Below are 19,593 nucleotides of genomic sequence, written 5' to 3'. Positions count from 1 at the left end.
AAACTGAGCAGGTTAGAAAAAAAGATCAAGTTTTGCTGAACAGTTGCCACAGTGCAAAGCTTGTGGGATGCCATTTTATTTCACAGTTTTTCCTCGAGGATTCCTGATTACTGTTTGCTGAGCTAATTAGATTTTTCTGTGCTTGCGCTGGTGTGCCCACACTGCATACAAAAAAGGTAGCATTTATAAAAGCTCATGAAAAAACTAAACTGAGCATTCTTTCAGAGGTGATAATTTATTAAACAAAAAAGCTAATGTTTTTACAGATTTTCAATGTAGTAAATCATCAACTAATTGCTGTCTGAACCAGCCATCTTGTTGCGTACAGTTTATATTTTAAACCCAATTTACCATATAAATTATAGGCACCTTAAAGCACCTGTTGGTACAAGATGGGATACAAACATACACAAATCTCATTACATTGGGAGACAGAATGAAAAGAAAGATGGCAAAAATAAATCAAACATCTGTGAGAGCCTTCTGTCCAGAATAGTACAGAGTCAGGATTGTCGTCCACTGGTCCACAAGGTCTCAAGGGAGAAATGTCTTAACTGAGACCATGAAGTCTCAGTTCAGTGATTAGACCAGAGGGAAGGGGCATTTTGTTCTAAAAAGGATGCCAGTGATGGTGGCTTCATGCTGAACATCTATCTGAATAAAAGAAGGATGAGAAGACTAACGTATGAAAAATGTCTCTGCTAATATACGGTATATGATGTTTACACCAGGTATACTTTGTGTTTCAGCTTAAATAAATTTAGATGCATCTTGCTATAAGATATAATGGCTGATTTAGAGAATATTTGCTAATGAGCAAATGCTTTCAGTCCAGACCAGTTCAATTTTTCTAACAAGTTTTTACTTAAACAGCTCTACAGTGACAGCTCTATTCTTATGGTTCCCCCAGCAGCAGCTCTGTCACAAACAATATTCCTTTTCCAGTTCATCTTTTTCATGTTCCTGTCACTGCAAATCCAACAACACAGAAGAGAAGGAGAGCACTTTCATAACTGTAAAATGGCAGATAAGGAATGTCAGCAATCCTTTAAAATGAAAGGATTATTGATGTACTGGTGTCTATGCAAAATAATATTGTGTCTGATGATGAAACTTCATCTCAGTCAAGGAATGGCAGATGAGCTTTTGAATTGTTCTCATTGAATCAATTATTCAATTGATTCAATTGAATGAATGAATCAATATTTTACGTCACTGAAAGTTCCTTATAAATAAAATTCTTGAAAAAATACATGACATTTAGTTCTTACACACACAGATGACTCAAAGTCAACCATGTTAATGCATCTGTGCTGTGGTTTCAAAAATCCAGCCAGAGCAAATTCAAGATTTAGACCTACAAGGCTTTTAAATCCAACAAGCTTCTTTACAGAGTCTCACTGCAATAGAAAAAAACTGCATCTAATGCCATAAAACTGTCTCTGCTCTCTGAAAAAGAGGCTCCAGCTGGTCACTCTGTTTTCATAGGATATGTATTCAAATTTGGCTTCAGAAATAGTTTTCGTACAAGAAAATGAAGCAAAACAAAAGTTAAAAGTTTTAACAGGAAAAACAAGCTTTTCAATCCACTCAGTTTTCTGTAATTTTAATGATCTGTAAACACATCAGTCACAATTTTTTCCAGTATCAACCCACTGTAAATGATTTTTAAAATTAGAAATGTTAAAATGTTCCACCTGCGAATCAAATCCCACATGTCAAGATCTATTTCCTCCTATGGCAACAGAAGAAAAAAAACAAAACAAACAGTATTTGTGCTGGAAAATCAAAGGGAGGCTCTGACCATTTCAGAGTAAAGAAAGAAACAAGCAGTCTGAACCATCTTTCTCTCTGATTGCTGCTTCAGAGAGGATTTTGAATCTGGCATATGGAAGTTGAAATCACGCCAGCCTGTCTAGCTCCGACACATTGGGAAGCCAGACATGCATGGACATGAAATGGAGTAGGGCAAGGGGAAACTCAGCATGTTTTTGTTTTTTTTTAAGCAAATATTAAACAATACTGGCCACATTTTTCTTGTAATCCTTAATTGCTTTGCCCATTTTTTCTGTTGCATTCAGTTCAGTGACAGGACAAAACAGTAAGACATGATAAATACATTCTTATCTATCCACTCTAAGTGTTTGGCAGTCAGCAGAGATATCAAGTTTCCCTTCTGGGATATGGAACGTGAGAGACCTAAATGTCCCTGTTCTGTTCACAGATGAGGCCCAACACCGCTTAGACAACAGATCGATAAGATGTGTGCTGAACCTGAGCCTTGTGGCATTTTGTTTAGAAAACATTGTCATCTACTTACAGGACAGGTTTATTCCACAATGACAAGAGGGTTACGGATAACAAAATCTGCTCAATGCAGCGCAAAGACTAGCTGATAAGAACAGGAATCTGATTTTAAGATTAAAGATACTAATCCATCAACATCCAAACACCTACATAGAATTAAAATTTATACCAATATATATACCGGTATATATATGTGTGTGTGTGTGTGTGTGTGTGTGGTTAAAACTGCTTTTGTTCTGCAGATCCTCAACATTAAAGATGAATTTTAAAGAAACCTGACCATGAATCCACACTATTAAACCCAAAGCAACATGCAGACACCTGATGTTGAGAGAAGAAAGTAGTTATTAAAGGAGTTTATGGGCTGCTGAAAGGCCAGTGGTGTGGTTAGAAATGTGAAACTAGTACAAATGTGTTTAAATGCTAGATAATGTCTTACATCTGGAAATACTTAGAATTTTATGCGCAAAATGAACATGTGGCTCATCTAACAGGCATGTTCTAATGGCAGCACTACAATTCTGAACATCCAACAGCCAAATCCCTGAATGCTAACAAAAACAGTTTAACAATAGTAGAAAAAAAATGTTTAGGTTTTTTTTTGGTCACACTTCTGAGGAAAAATTAAATGATAATGAATGTCCACATTTAAGAAGAAGTTTGTAATCACAAATATTTCATTATTAATGCAACACTGAGAAGCATAGTTGAGAAAAAATATGGTTGAAGAATGGAAAGTGAATTCATATCATATAGTATAATATTTTGTGGCTCTACTTTAAGCACCAAAGCAATCATTAACATATAGTTGTAGCAGCCAAACACATTTTTATAGAAATCTTAAAAATAAAAACTGCTTTGCCAGAAAGCAAGACAAGATATTTAGAAAAAAAAAAAATTTGACAGCTCGTTTAAATTCAGTTGCAGACGACAAAACTCAAAGGAAAAATAAAAATACTCAACAACCAAAGGTTTTCAAATTTAAGCCAGAATATTTTAATTCCTTTTGTATTTAAAAATATTTCACTGTAAAATGGTAATTCTGCACTCCATGTCTCTGCCACTGCTACTGGTTCTCAGTACTCTCCAAAGCCTTTTAAGTCTCCTAATGAGATTAATTAAGCTAACCCAGAGTTTGTTTAATGAGGCCCTAATGGCCTGAAACACAGAAGAAGATGATGGCTGAGAAAAGTTTCATATTCCAAGCAAAGCTATACAATTAGACAGAACATTTTAAGTCAGCTAAACTAGTGAGCTAAGCTGTGATGATCCATTTAGCTACTGGGCAGCAGAGCACCAACAGATCCTTGAGAATTGGTCACTAAACCAGCACTGAAGTTTGAATCATGACTTCCCTGGTTAAGTCAGAGAAGCAGAAAATGTAAAGAAAAAACAGGGGAAAAAATGCACTGGGAGTCACTGATACTGAATATATGTTTTGCAACAATGACATACTCACCAACATCTTGCAAAGCATTTTAGCAAACCACAATAAATCCTAGAAATGAAGTCAATGGGCGGATGGATTCTTGCTTGTACTGACAACAAATGTTGACCCTCTTGTTAACTTACTGTGAAGGAACTTTCCCGCAGCTAATTGTTTAAAGGATATTTACTATCTTTATCAGCCAAGAAACTAACCTCTAAGGATGATGTCCGTTTGTGCTTTACACATTGTCTTTTTCTGGCCCTCAAATCTTCCTGACATCACAGTAAGCCAAGGCAACATCCATTTGAGATGAGCCATCATTATTATCTGCTGCTTCTGTCTATTTATAAAGCAGTACATTTAGCTCTGTGATTTTTTTTTTTTTTTTTGTGGTTCCTGATTTGGTCACTGCTTTGTCTTTTCCTGCAACATTTCATAAGATTGATCATCCAGTCCTATCTTACACTGCTTTGTTTAATGGCCAATGAAAAAGGTTGAATTTGTGCCTGATTAACCGTTATGAGTAAATTTGGTCATTTGTTATGGCTTATTAACCCGGTGACGACCCAATTTCTGTTTACTTGCAGCGTTTGTTCTTTAAAACCTTGAGCTATTTCAAATAGTCTGATGTCATGCAGTCCAAAGTTAGGAACCGGCCCATCGAAGAATTTTCCAACTACTCATTCTTTGTTTCACACCACACCCACCTGGAGTGTTAGTGGAAAATCTGCAGTCTCAGCTCAAGTCCCAGTGATCTTTATCAATCTCATCATTTTTATATTTGTGATGATTGAACAGAATTATTATTTTTTCTTGCATCACTCCCACACAACTGGCACATACACATTGTCTAATGGTTGTTATGGACATTTAGTGACCCCCAAGATGCTGTTCTTTGCTTCAGTTCTCCCATAAAGAGCTATCAAGATTTTTATTACCTCTTTCCCCTACCTTCTTACTGTGCAAGGCGGTAAAGTAAATATGGACCCTCATCCAATCTAGTTTCCTGTGACTAAGTGATGGGCCTTCATGTCATGTCACCCTTCTAGGACAAGAAAACAGAACAATGTTCTTAGAAATACATTGAATACATTTTAAAGGGGTTAATATAGGAGGTATTAATTGCAAAAGGAAGATTATTCAATGTTATGAATTGTTTCCTAATATGGGATTTTTTTCTAGACTGAACAAATTTAATAAAATTAAGTATTGAATTTTTCTGAAAATCCTCATAACTCCTGTTAATTCAGTTAGTTCAACATTAGTGCTTCCTAATGCACTAATAGTTTTACTTGTGCCAACATATATTAGATAAGGTATTTATCAAATGGCAATTTATGGCCAAGTAATCCATCAAAAAGGGGTATTTGGAGAAGCCTTTTAGAAATAAAAAGATCAGAGGCCATTTATGCAGAGCAGTTCAGTGCAGTACCAATAATTCATCCCAGCAAAGACGAAGAGAACCTTTAAAGTCAATTGAAGCCCCTATTTCTTTGGCTGTGCAGATTTACTAAGGACACCTCATCCAGTTAATGTGTCAGGGAGGCAGTAAACACCCACACAAAAGCTGAATCCAGCTACGCATGGAACATTTTCTCAGATAGGGGAGATGAGACGGATGGGAGCTGTGTAAACAGGACATGCACAAACATACAAAGGAGAATCACTAAAGGATCCCACATCCTTCATATGATGCCGAACAGTTGATACACTGTCACATGGTTGCGAACTGTTTGTTTTCGCATGCACCTTTCATACAGACCACTTGGGGGACACCCCTCCTGCTTCAGTATACGTCCCTAGTCACCAGGGTTCCCCCTGCTTCCCTCCATTCTTGGTTTTGTTTTTATGTAGCAGTCACAAAGAGAGCATCACACTTTCTAAACACAACCTCCTCTGTGGAAAACAATGTTACAATTTATATCCAAGAGTTATTAGCAATTTGTCAGTCTTTATTTTTCTAGGAGATTTTTGGTGAAGAACCGTACAAATGTGCATAATTTCTCATCATGTCTGACGAATGTTCCTCAAAAAAATGTTGGGTCTCCTGCTGCAAGATGGTGGAAGCAGAATAGTTGAATAAAAATGTCAACATTGCTGTCTGAGCCCATTTCGGGCAGCCCTTTGCACAGAGAGCAAAGTGTTGCTTTCTGGTTCGATCCATGCCTGGAGTAGAGTTTGGTAGGTGGATGTTTCTCTTGGAACAAAATGATACAATTTTCATCACGTGTTTACACTGAGACCCAATTTCAGCACTTCGAATAAGTATGTAGGACCTCAATATATTTGTGGCACTATATATTGGCAAAAAGCAATAAAAAAAAAACACAAGGAAAGAAACCCCAAAATGAAGATTTTAAAATAGACTTTGTTCTTCTACAAAAACATAATTGAAATGAAATCTCTTACCTATTTGTCTCTCCAAGTCCGCTGCCTCGTCAGGGGTGGCCCTAGGCAGGACGCCGGGGTCGCTGAAGCTGGTTCGCAATAGAGTTCCCAGTACAAACAAAAACAGAGCTCCTCCTAGGACTGGGATGATGGGGGTCAGCTGCTGTGCCAGGAACGGACAGCTGGTGAAATAAAAGCAGATGATGAAGAAAGAGCACCGACAAAGCAAAAGCAGAAATGCAGAATTCTGATAGACTAAAAGAAAAGCTAAAAGTTGAAGTTTTATGTTCCAGCACATCAAAACGTCATCTACCCCTATCTCAACATTAGTACAAAAGACAACACTTGGAAATTACTGAGGAAGGCATGTACGTTAAAGAAAGTAATATTCTTGCTTAAGAACTAAAGGAAAATAACAATAAAACAGAGTGAAACAAAGGCACATGACTAAGTCGGATCCCTATCCAGTCTCATTAGTGCCTTTCAAAATTTCTATTTAACAGGTTAGATTGGCTAGCAAAACTATAACTCTTTAACAACTTTTTAAGTTTTTTTTACAACACAAAATACAAATACTTGTTCATACTTGTTACTGAGAGTTCATATAACAAACCAACACAAAGTAGTTCATAACTGTACAAGGAAACATGGATAAACTTAAATTTTGAAGATTGATTTCTTTTTCCTACACTTTCACAATTATGTTCCACCCCATGTTCATCCAACACATAAAATATCTCCCAAAACAGAGAAAAGTTAAAAAGTTATGACTTTTTAAAAATACACTGCAGCTGGTTACGGCACAAATCACATTAAATTCCACAGGAGTGGGTCTAGGCCACTCTATTCTTATTGTTCACGAGTTTCTGGTATTTTATTAAATTGATGCTGTCTTTTTCCCATGATGCATTACAGGTTTCTAAAGGATACAACATAAATATCACATATTTTTCTCAAAAACATTGAACATTTATTCTGATGAAACTGACAAAAGAATATTTAGGTTTCCTGTCCTGCACGTCAGCACAGGACAGAAATTAACTGTCCTAATACTGGTCCATTAATTTCTGCAGAGATTAATTACTAAGTGAACCATCTAAACTTGCAGCATGCCTTACAGCCACGAAGCAAACAGACAACCACACTGAACACAAAAGTATTTCAACAGTAAACTTAACCTGTTTTCCAAGCCAGTTAAATATGAAAGAGAATGAATCATTTATGAATCACACCTAAGTGTGAAGCTGGTCAGCAAAACGTGTTTAGAGAAATTAAAAAAAACTGAATATATAATCCAAACATCTCTGTGAACATTGACCTGTAGAAACCTGAGTGGAAAGATGCAATCCAGCTGCTCTCTAAAAATGAATGTCTGGGACATCGGCAGGGGGAAGCAGTCAGGGCAACACAGTTCAGCAAAAACATTTTTTTAAGTTCTAAAAAAAATGGCCACTTTTTGTGTCATTTCTAAGCTATTGGTTGCATTTGCTCAAACAGCCTCCGGATCTAATTTGGTGATGTAGGATCATGACTTTCTAAATCAAGATATTGACGCCAGACATTGCTCCCTATTTTGAGACGTATAAGAGCCTCATAACTTCTGATAAAATTGCTTTACACATTAAGATTTAGAACCTACAGTTATTTGTGTAGGTGAAATTTTTTTTATAAAATGGCATTCAATGTGATAACCTGGAAAACTGTGGCTACTTATGGTTAAAGGTGTAGAAAGGCCTAAAATGCAAGCAAATATTCGACCCGTATATATAAACAAACGTTTTCAAACTTATTTTTAACAGGAGCATAGCCAAAATATAAGAACAGATATCATCTGTACTGATTTATGGCATGACATTATGTTTCTAAAAACAAAAGCCGCTGATCCACTGATCCCAAATCTGTTTTGACGGCATCATTAGCTGAGTCCTCATGTCTGTGTTACAACATCAGCTCAAGCCACAGTAGACGAAAAGCCAAACTCTGTGGGAGGTTGTGGCGACACCTCACGAAAAAGGATTTGAAAATCTGATCTAAAAAAGATCAAAGAATAATCAGCAAAATAGCCAATACAGATCAGAGACAGATATAAAAGCAGCTGCTGCTTAAACAATTAGCTTATAGTAAATAGAATATTTCTAAACATATGTAGCAAGCCTTCTTCTTAAGTAATGGTTTTATACTTTAGCTAAAATGTATATTTGTTCGTCTGTTGTAATAATCCCAGATATTTTCCTGCAAAGTTCTGGCATTTATCTGGCTGTCTGTTACTCCGCTTAAAAATCAACTAAAGCTCAACTTTAGCAGCTTCAACAAGTGTATGTTAATTTGCACCAAAAGTGAGTCTGAATTACTCCTGCAATCCAGCGAGATTCAGTTTACCTTGATTACAAGGAGATAAAAATAAACATGTCTCTAAATCTAATCAGAAATGCAAACACAAAACCCTGTTGAAATACGACAAATAAACAGAAGAAATTTCAGCTCCGGTGAAAGATTAACATCTCAACAGAGACTCAGAAACGTTCATTTATGAGAAAGAATTCAGCATATGGAGTTGCTGACATTCTCCTCCTAAATAGATACTCAGAGTTCTACAAAATAATAAGAAATTTAAAAAAAAAAACTTTTGAAAAAACTGCTCATCAAACCAAGTTATACTTTGATTTACCTTGATAGTGTAGCTAGAGTCTAACTGAGCTCCATGTCTGGTTGGACTCATACAAGGTTGTGCCTGACTTCCTTCAACAAAACTTGACCAACTTTACAGCCGAGTACATACTGATTCAGAACTTTCTAGGTTGTTCAAAGCTTAACCATCAACAGCAACAGTCTACAAAGCAGCTAATTAAGCTACCATCGATAATCAGTGGCAATTTCTTCAAGTGGCCCTTGCAATTTTTAATAAATGAAGGCCCAGCTATGCTTAGTTTCTTGATGTTTTCATTAGCATTTGGGTTGTGGAAGACCATTTGTTCACATGGTGGTCCAGAAGTTATTCAAATATTTTTTTTACAATGCACAATGGATTGTAGAAATAAGGTGGACTGGGTCAGAAGCTGTGCATTTTTACCAAATGCCGTTTCAAGGCATAAGCGTTGCTTTGTGATTCTGCCGTTACGTTTTCTGTCAACAGATAGCTTTGGTATTAGGGCCCAGTCCACTTTGAGACCGTCTCAACTTGAAAAGCAGGATTTACTTGTAAGTCAAGACGGCAGGATCTTGTTCTTAGGAACAAGTTTCACAAGAGATTCAGTGGCTACAACACTGCTTAAATGGGAATTACAGAAATCACCAGTTTGTACAGTTCCTCTGAAAACACTCCTCCCCACCGAAGAGTCTATACAAACAATGACAAAAACAGGTAATCTAATAATCCAAAAAATTATTAACATAAAAACTTCAGTTGGACACTTTAGGGTTAGTCGCAATGAAATTAAGTGGTGACAAGTAAACATGACTACAAGCAACACCCAGTTAAAAGTAGGAACTGTACCTTACTTGCGCCTGTTTTTCTAATTAGTCGGCTGCCATTTACTATGGTTAATTTTGCATCATGGTATTCCATAATAAAAGATGAAGAAACACACAGCAGACTACTTAGCAAGACTGTTCTGTATAAACAATCATTAAATTTAGAAGTATTTGTTCCAAAACAAAATTTCAGTTACAAAATCTGTAGATTTTTGCAGCCAGTTACTGTTGGTTCCCTGCTGAACAAGGCATTAACCTTGATAAAATAAAGCAGAAGAAATTACCCCCAAAAAGTGGTTGACTAAACATTGGTTTTCTGATATGTAGACATGTATTAGGTATTGTTTCAAATATATATATTTGGTATATATACCAAAGTAAGGTATATATACCTTACTTTATATATATACACCTTACTTTGTGGTAAGGTATACATACCTTACCACATAAGGTATAATAATTCCCTAATATAACTTCTGAATTTTAAAATCTTAAATAGGACATTAGTGAAGGCTAAAACCTACAGCTTTTTTTAACTGTCAGTAATCTGCAATTGCAGCACAAACAAAAAAATATATATATATTTTGAAAATAACTCCACACATGGAAGGGAAAGCTTTTTAAAGACAACATAGATCATGGATAAAAGTAACAATTTGGCAAATAATTTACTGAATCCAGCATTGGAACCACAATTAATACTATGTACTTTGTTGAAGAGATGTGGTGTTCAACCTCCTGTAAGGTAAAAATCTTGTCATACGTCAAAACCTATCCACTGACAAACAGGTGATTTAAAAGAAAGTGGAAAAAATACGCTACAAGCAACAGCATCTTTACTTTAAGAACGACGTCTCAATGAGTCGGATCACTAACATAATGAAAACGTGATCAAGTGTGGCATAAAGCGACATTTGACACAGATTAAACACCAAACCCACCTGGGAGAAAGGACATATCCATTAACCCCATGCCTCCTGTGAATCTAAAACAGGAATTCTATGTGCTGCGGGTATACAAAAACTTGTCCCAGTCAAGGCCCGTCAAAGGAAGCATCTCTGACATTTATCTTCATCTGTCGATGAACAGCGGTAGTAAGACTTCTTCAGCAGCGCCTGTTCCTGATAAGACTTTAGGAGAGCAGAAATGAACAAAGTCATCGTCGTTTTTATTTGCTTCCAATCCAATTCTTATCTTTACAGAGACTTTGGAGGCATCGTTGCCATAGAGACGAACGGCATGCAATGTCAGACATGGTAAGTTTCAAAAAGGGTTATGGTTACCCTGGAAACAGCCACATCAGTGAGTTGAAGCCTCATAGGATAGGAGCAGCAGACTTTAACCAATTTTATTAGTCTGTCTTGTTGAAAGAAAAACATTTTAGTGAAAAAACGAGGAGGACAACTAATAAGGCTAAAACCAACGAATACACGGAGGCTGAAGTGAAGACTAAAACAGGACAAACCTAAGAGTTGAGAAGCTTTTTGCACTGATTACACCAAGTTTGGGTTGCAGTGAAAGCTGCATCTTTAATGGTCACAGTCTCATCACCGATATGTCAGGTGAGGGAGAAATCAATATTAGGGATGCACAGATATAAAACTTTGTGCTGATATTGATATTGGATATTATTGCTTGGCCGATATCCAATATTGACCTATGTATACATTTCATAACCCTGGCCATACTTTGGGGAGAAAGGGAAACCACATTGCTGACTTCACCACTCTTTTTCTGATTCAGCTAAACTCCCCACAATTCTGTGTTGCATCACCGTCAGTCACATGACCAAACAAATACCACATGACAGGAAGCAAACAACAAAATGGAAATAAATATTGGTTAGTAATATTAGACCAGTCGTATTTATTGGATCGATACCCGTATATTAAAAAATGACTAACATCGACTGATAATGACATCATTGCCAGTCTCTTGTGTGTCCCACATTATTATCGCAGCTACATCTGAAAGTTGGTCCATTTAACAAAGTTATGTTGAATTCTATTCAACGTGCTATGTCTGTACAATTTAATGTTAGCATTGTTTAGAAATAAGATGTGAAAAAATATATTCAGGACAGTGACAGTTAAAAATGTATTTTGGTATGATATGCAAAGGACAGCCTTTTTTCAATACAGAGTAGTCATTATATTATTTTGTAAAGGAAATATTATAATACTATTGTGGATGTAGACAGGAAAGAGTTATATATTGTCACTGGGAAACTTTCAGCTATTCTTACAGAATATACTATGGACACCCACCTCTTCACTGTTGAGTATTTAGTTGTTTTTTTTTTGTGGGGAACGTGACTCCAAATTATTTTGATTTCTTGTAAAGGACATACAAAGTTTTCAAAAGAAAATCCAGCTTGGATGTTAGCTTCTGTGGTAGCCTATTAAAGTAGGCAGCTAAAGGCATTATTAAAAGTGGTTAATTGTGGATTTCAGCTATTCATGCATGGCTGTGGTCCCTAACCCACATGACCCTTCACTGCGCTGGAGATTGGAAATATAAAAGTATTTTCAAATACATTTTTAAATATCTTTTAAATATTGCTGCATCTTTAGGATAACGTCAAACAAAGAATAAACTTAAGCCCTTTTCCAAGTGTTTTCATCTCCCTAATGGAAAAAATAATAAGTAAAAGTTAAAAGTTAGGATGCAGCAACAGGACCACAAAACTCGACTGCCAAAATGGAGCAAGTTAAAATATGTTAAACTTTGCCAAGTCTGAAGAGCAAAAGTAACGCTTCACTTCAGGAAAATCTCACAAGGTAACATGTATTTGCTTTCCAAAGGGTTAAAAACTTATCATTGAATGTGCTTACAATGTAAACAATCATGACTCAAATCTAATGTCATCAAGCTTGTCAAGACTCAACTGGGAGTAAATCATTGAGGACTTTCCCCTGAGCTTTATTTAATCAAGTAAAACTTGCTTCACTCTGCACTGTTCCCAGTTTGTCCTCACAATATCCTCCGAGATTAACAGGTCTCTTTTTATTCTTATGGTAACTCTAAGAACAGCAATCCACTGATCTGTGAGAAACAAAATGTTTGTCATCCAAAGTTAACAGCTACTATCTGAATCTGCAGTCAGTTTTCAGGGTGACTGCCCAACAAGAAATGTCAACATTAACACTCAAAGGAACTTCCAATATGTTTAATACCATGTTAAAATACCTCTCTGGCCTTTCAGGTTACAGTATCATTAATAATCCGAGTTACATGAAAACAAAGGCTTTGTCTCCTTGGGTTTTTAGAATGTTTTGATTGCATTTGATAGCAGACCAGGGCAGAATATGAATCTCCTCATAGCCATAGGCCAACTCATTTGTCTGCAAAACAAGAGAACATGACAAGCTTTTGCAAACAATTGCATTTTTTTACCCAAACTCCTCCACAGTCTCCAGAGATTTTCATTCAGATTTCAGACAGATGCCAATCGTGTACTGCAAAACATGTGTCACTCATGTTTCCCAGAGACCTACAAATACTTGAGGTGTAACCATTCAGCCTCAGCCTTGCACTCAATCACCCCTGGAAGAAGGGACTGGATGTAGCTCGGAGGAGGGGGCTGACAAACAGAGAGTGCAGGGCTGATTAAAGACTTGAAGCAAGCAGGGGAAAGAAATCATGCAACACACACAAAAAAAGCAAGAGGCCAGTGGAACTGGTGGTGGCATTGGAGTATCAGAAAACCAAGTGTGCTTATATTATTCTACAATAATCTACATCTGCAAGTCTAACTTTTAAAGTTTCAAGTTTGATAACTCGCTCAAAAGAACATCAACTTGTTTTTTCCCCACATTCAACCAACCATCTGAAGAACTATAAGGCAGTTAGACAAGATTTGGAGTGGTACTGTACTGGTGTGAGAGGAATGTTTTTTGGTTCCTTATGCCAAACAATGGGTGTGACTGTTTGAGTTATGTGGACAAAGTCTGTTTCGCAACCATTTGCCTGACAACAATCACAAAATGACTTATTTTCTTGATCACCCATGCAGCAAACCTTTTTTCCCACCCATTCTTTCAGGGAATTTTCTACAAAAAGCTAACAATATCAAGGATAAGAAAAAGCACAAATTTTTTTCTTTTTAAGTGCATGTTTGCAAAGGCATCTTGAGAGTAATTGTATGCATACAATGGTTTGGGTATTCATTAAACAGATTTTCTTTCATGCATTTTGGGGCATGTTTCAAAGGGGCTACACCTGAAAGTACTTTAAAGCATTTTTAACAACCCACTTAATCAAAACTGAAGGCAGAGCCTATTTGTTTGGTTGAGAGAGTTACTAGGCAAATGTGAAATGTGGGCAGTTTTAGCTTCAACAACCTCCAAAACATTTCAGCTGCATGGATTAGCCACAAGAGCAAACCTGTCAAATGCAAACATAGAAAAAACTAAGTACTCCATCAATATTTTAAGAACACTGTTGCCCAAAGCTAATCGGTTCTGTTAAGAGTTTGATGTAAGTTAATGTTCATCAAAGCGCTGCTTTTTTTAGCCATTTTAATACATGTACCTGATGGGAATTATAACAGGATCACTGTAACTCTGCATCTGCCAGGCAGATGAACAGCAGAACAGACAGCTTCCCATAAATTAGGTTGAAAGGGAGCAAAAAAAAAAAAAAAGCTGACTTGCAGCGACATTTTTGTAAATGTTTTATGCAGCTGTCAACCTTTTTGCTATAATGCAGTAAAAAAAACAACCTAAAAACTACTAATAAAGCTAGGCGCTTTTTTTGATGAATCTGTCACACAGATGAGATAAATGACTGATTTCTGCACCTTTTCTTGCACACCACAAGGATGCATTTCTTCCTGAATGAAGCGTGTCAGACAGCAGTTCTAAACAATGTTCAGTTCCCAACAGGCTCTATAAATAAGCGGCTGCAGTGTTTACTGGGGGTGTTTAAAAAAGCCTTACAAATGTACGCAACACTAAACGTAAACTTTAAAGCATTCCTGTACCATGTAACTGCACAGATGTTTATAGAATGCACTGTGAAAACAATGATTCCCAAATTGCAGATTAAATTTTCTGCTTTCTTCTTGAATATAAAAAATATAATCTCACCAAACTGTTTTCAAATTCTGATTTTATTTACTAAGAGAAAAGATAACTATCTAAAGCATAATTTGCTTGATATAAGCAAACTATATAATTTTTTTTATCCCATTTGTTAAATCATTATTTACCTGTAATTATCCTACTGCTTAAGTTCAGTTTCACTAGAAAATCCAAATCTAACTACTGCCAGACCTGTAGATTGAAGAAACCACTTGAACAGAGCACATCTGACAACATGAAATAGGACAAAAGATCTCAAAAACAACACATAATGTCCCGAGATAGAATTCAAGTATTGATATTTGCTGAAATCGTTGACATTTACTGGCCTGCAAAGTCTTACAAAGACATTTCTAAAGTTTTGGATCCCAGAAAACTACACTGACAGCTATTGTCCAGAGAGGCAAAAAACACAGACATTTTCTTCACATTTTAAGTGAAGACAACTAAGAACCCGTTTACCATTTTGCATGCAAAGCATTTAACTCTGTTGAACCCCTTAACTGTAACCTCCAAGATGCCTACATGTTCATTAATGGGTCCTTAATGGGTGTAAGCTGACACATGGTGACAGCTGAATGATTACCTATGTTACCAGATAAAGAATCGTTTGCATTAAAAGCTCTGATATTTTCGACAAACTCTCAGCATTGAAGTGAAAAAAATAGCGCCATGCCAACTCTTAAGAAAAAAAACCCCAACATATATATATGGTGATAGCACATACATAAGTGCAGAGAAACATGGAAAATTTTCCGCAAGTCTATTCAAAGTTGTGTGTATGTTGACCCTGTGTTCACACTAACAAAAAAAAGAGAACCACAGAGATGTGTTGTATTTCTGTCTCCAGTTCATGCGCAGTTTTTAAAGACTAATCCAAACTTCAAACACAATCTCAATAAATTATTCGACTGAAAAGCAAGTGTAGACTGTGTCAAAACAAAACATAAGCAGTAATTCTTTTAATCTTTTGGAGTCATGCAGATTTAAATGTGCTCTGGATCCTCTTTTGAACTATATATATAGTTAATGTCAACGTTGTTGCCATCTTCTGACGTTAAATGTGCAGTCTTTTTGATTTAAGTCCCAGACGGAGAAAAATTTAATTTATCCAGAGTACAGCTGCCAGAGCCTAAATCATATTTGCTGCTCCATTCATAAATATGAATGTTGGATTGCCAAGCCAATCAACAAGAAACACTGTTGTATAAAAAGAAAATTTATATGCTGGATTTATGACAAAATGTTTGCAAGAAACAAATGCACATACCAAAATGGTAAGTAAATACTGTCAGAGAACAGAGATTTTTAGAAATTCAGAATACAAAAGACAAGTTCCAACAAATTAGTAGAGTTAAAAAAAATACACATAAAAATTAGAAAAGGATCAGTTGCAAAACTCCTGCAGCATAGCATAATAAAAAAATACTATAGCACTACACACACCACTAGGTTCAAACACATTTTCCAGCTTTTCTTACTTATTCAGGCTTAGATTTGAAAAATAAGCTCATATTTTAATTTTTTAACACAAAACCTTTACCTAGATGGGTTTTACTATCTGCATGTCCGTCTAATAGCGAAAGCAAACTATGCTCAAGTTGGTTTCCAATTTTGCAAGATGGTAAAGGAGCATTTCAAGGTTCTTCTCTCCTTATTTGCCATCTGGAATGCCTCAAATCAACACTCTTTCAGATATAACACGGATTAGGAAAAAACACTTTCCTAATTGAATATATTATAATGTTGTTCTGTTCTGTTTGGACTCTAAAACATACCTATTTTAAGAACAAAATGTCAATTTGAAAACCCTGATCTATGAAGCACTGCAGCTCTCAAAAGCAGTGAAATTATCCTTTTTTGTGGATTCTGTGTCAGAAACTGGGGAGGGGGGGTCAGAATCTCTCCCCAACTGTCATGTACCTTTAGCTTTCCAATTTTCCTCCTCATCTCCAGCTGAGATGAAAGACAAACTGTGTTAGGCACAAATAATAAGGAAGGCTGCACAATCCCAGTCCAATTAGTGAGATTCATAAGGTGGCTTTTCACATTGGAAAAAAAGCCACAATTATAGGAGTAACATTGTTGAGTCAGCAAAAGCAAAATACTGAGATAATTCACAAGGATGATGTGAATTTGCAAACCAAGCTGAAAACATTCTTATACAAGGTAAAAAACCTTTGCTTAAAAAAAAAGAAAAATAATCATCGCAAACCCAGATCTGGTGTCGAATGTCCATGAACTAGATTAATGGCTTTATATCCACTGTTGAGGACCGGTGCATTTCCCGTGGAAATATCTAATATATCCATGAACAGCAACTTCTGTCTGCAGCCCTGATGGAACTTTACTTAAAGTTACCCTTGGCGTATTTACCTTATAGAGGGAAACAATTAGAGGAATCTAATTTTGAGACATTAACTCTGAACCCCATATCAAAAGTCCAAGCCAGCATAAAATTTATCACCAGCAAAAACGTTTCACACCCAATATATTTTTACTTACAACTAGTGATCAAAATGTTCAGTTTTTCCAACTTTGGAAAAATGCTCAAACTGTTCTTCAGACATTGGCCTCAGTGAACCTTTATGACATATACGGGACAGAAAGCAACATGTGAAACAACAAGCCACATAGGCATCTGGGGAGGACCAGAAACAGAATAATAAACAGGCCGGTTTATTGTGCATGGCTGAGCACCCCTCAGACAGAAGGAAAGAAAACAAGTATAAAGAAAGACTGCAAATGGCCTCATCCCTAAGATTTGTTTCTGCAGAATATGATCCGGCGGCGTGATGGGAAACATCGTGCAAAAGAAGAACGCTCTGCAAAGTGAATAAGTAGCTGCAATCCACTATGCTGACAACTAGTGAATGAGCTTAGGTATACACAACTAATCGAAACACATTACTGTTAATGACAACATAAGCCAATGTGCGGGTCTGCTGACCATCGCCCTGTCTGATGAATGTCTCCCTTCAGCTGATGGGAGAGGGGTGGGAAAGTCAGGAGGACTCAGCCACCCTTGGGGCAGGGAGCAATGCTTAGCTGAAACATTGTTTTATGGTGCTCCTGTAAAATGTCCCTGTGTAGTCACAACAAACATAAGATAGAATGAAGAGTCCTGCTCACACCATAGGAAATAAAGCCATCTGTGGAAACAGCAGGAGAGGTATCATCAGGAAGCATCTGACATCCTACATGTAGATGGAGAGTAACTTCCAGGTTTACATAAAAGCTCCACAAAGTCCATCTCCCTTTTTTTAGGCGTTTCATGTTTAGGGTAGTTTAGTCTCAGATGTTGCGGTGCTGTGGCAGGCTGCCCTTTGGTCAGGGGTTATGTTCGTATCTATGCTCAAGTGACAATGCACTGAAAGCTGAAGTGGTTCAGAGGTCACTGCTGATGGATGTATAGCATTGAGCTTGGGAGACTTTAAACACAAGCCATACAACACAGATAAGCAGGAATGAATAACATCTCTAAACTGTCGAGTTGTAAAACATAAAAAACAGCATGTAATAATACCATCGCTAAATCCTGAATTGAGGATATCGATTAGAACTGACAGGCTAATTTCTGTCTTTCCCTCACTTCCTTGACACTTAAACTAAAGTATCAAGGTATTGAATAAAAAACTGCTTTCAAGCAATTTATTGCGATTCCAAAAAAAGAATATTGTAATTATTACAGTCTAATGTTTACCACAGCTCTACCAGAAACTAACAATACACATTAATGTTCTTTGTATAGAAAATACCAAAAAAAATTGTAAATTGACTCTCAGAATGTTCAATGTCTTGCAATTTATTGATCTATAAGTTCAGAATTCTGCTAAAAACGAATCCTTTTCTTCTTCATTTTTAGTCTATTTTAACAGCACTGCAAGCTGCTATGATTAACAAATCACTAATGAGATTATTCTATGTAGCTCTTTTCTTAAAGCAACATAATTCTGATCAGACTCCAAGTATAGACCATATCCTTAGCCAGTCAGGCGTTCTGTGGACAGATAATGACATCAAAGTTGTTTTTACTTTCCACAGCTTGTAAAAAAAGTGCATTGGCGGTTCGGTCTATATGCAGTGGATGATCTAAAAAAAAAAATCTGGATTCCATCAATGGCCTGCAACCACTCTGCCAGGAACTAATGTCAAGTAAGATACTATTTAATTGTTTGATTTATATGCAAACTTGTTACCCACTTTATTTATTGGAATTAAATTAACCCTTTAACTATCACCCTCAAAACAACAGCATGCATTTCAATGGGTAGATGAAGACACCAGTGTCCTGATGACATTTAAGGAGTTTTTAAACTAATAATACTCAGTTGTACAAAGTAATACAATTTGTTCCACTTTTGGAACTATAACATCATCAATGTATCCTTAAACTGATGATACATGCAATGATTTATCTATACAAAAGAATTGTGATACAAACTTTTTGCAAAATTACATTCCTACACCTACATAGAAAAAAAAACAATACTTTAAAAGTAAGTTTAAGTTTAAAGTTCATGCTTGGCAAAGTCCTAACTAAAAAAATAATAAAACTAAATCATGAATGGGGGCAATGCTCTAATATATTCAGATGATTTCAGAGCAGCAGAATTTCAGAAATATTTTAAAAAAAAAATAGGAGGTTGGTACAAATATAGAGTAATGTAGCATAGGCTGTCTTTGCTGTGCAGGCATTGTGCTTCAACCACAGCACAATTTTCCCCATAAAGGATCCTCTGGCTATGAAGCACTTTATCGTGATGAAAACACTGACCAACTCCAAAACAATTCTCATGACAGAGCAGGACTCTTATCTACTATAGAAAGGCGTTTCTCACATAATAGATGGCAGACTGATGGGCTAACGACCGGAGAAAGAATGCACACTCGCTTGTCAGACTGTCTAGCGAT

General features: G+C 36.4%; 1 protein-coding gene across 3 annotated transcripts in view; it reads right to left on the bottom strand.

The window, feature by feature from the left end:
- LOC122845666 (palmitoyltransferase ZDHHC14-like) overlaps positions 1-19,593 on the bottom strand; it is a 45,188-nt gene that overhangs the window by 22,988 nt on the left and 2,607 nt on the right. For all 3 annotated transcript variants that reach the window (XM_044141994.1, XM_044141992.1, XM_044141993.1), the window contains exon 3: positions 6,146-6,306. In XM_044141994.1, coding sequence (XP_043997929.1) covers positions 6,146-6,306 — 161 coding nt within the window. The remainder of the gene's footprint in view (positions 1-6,145; positions 6,307-19,593) is intronic.

The sequence above is a fragment of the Gambusia affinis genome, linkage group LG16 (assembly GCF_019740435.1).
Source record: "Gambusia affinis linkage group LG16, SWU_Gaff_1.0, whole genome shotgun sequence".
NCBI classification, from domain to species: domain Eukaryota; kingdom Metazoa; phylum Chordata; class Actinopteri; order Cyprinodontiformes; family Poeciliidae; genus Gambusia; species Gambusia affinis.
The sequence above is the reverse complement of the archived record's forward strand: the minus strand, read 5'-3'. Positions and strand labels throughout refer to the sequence as shown.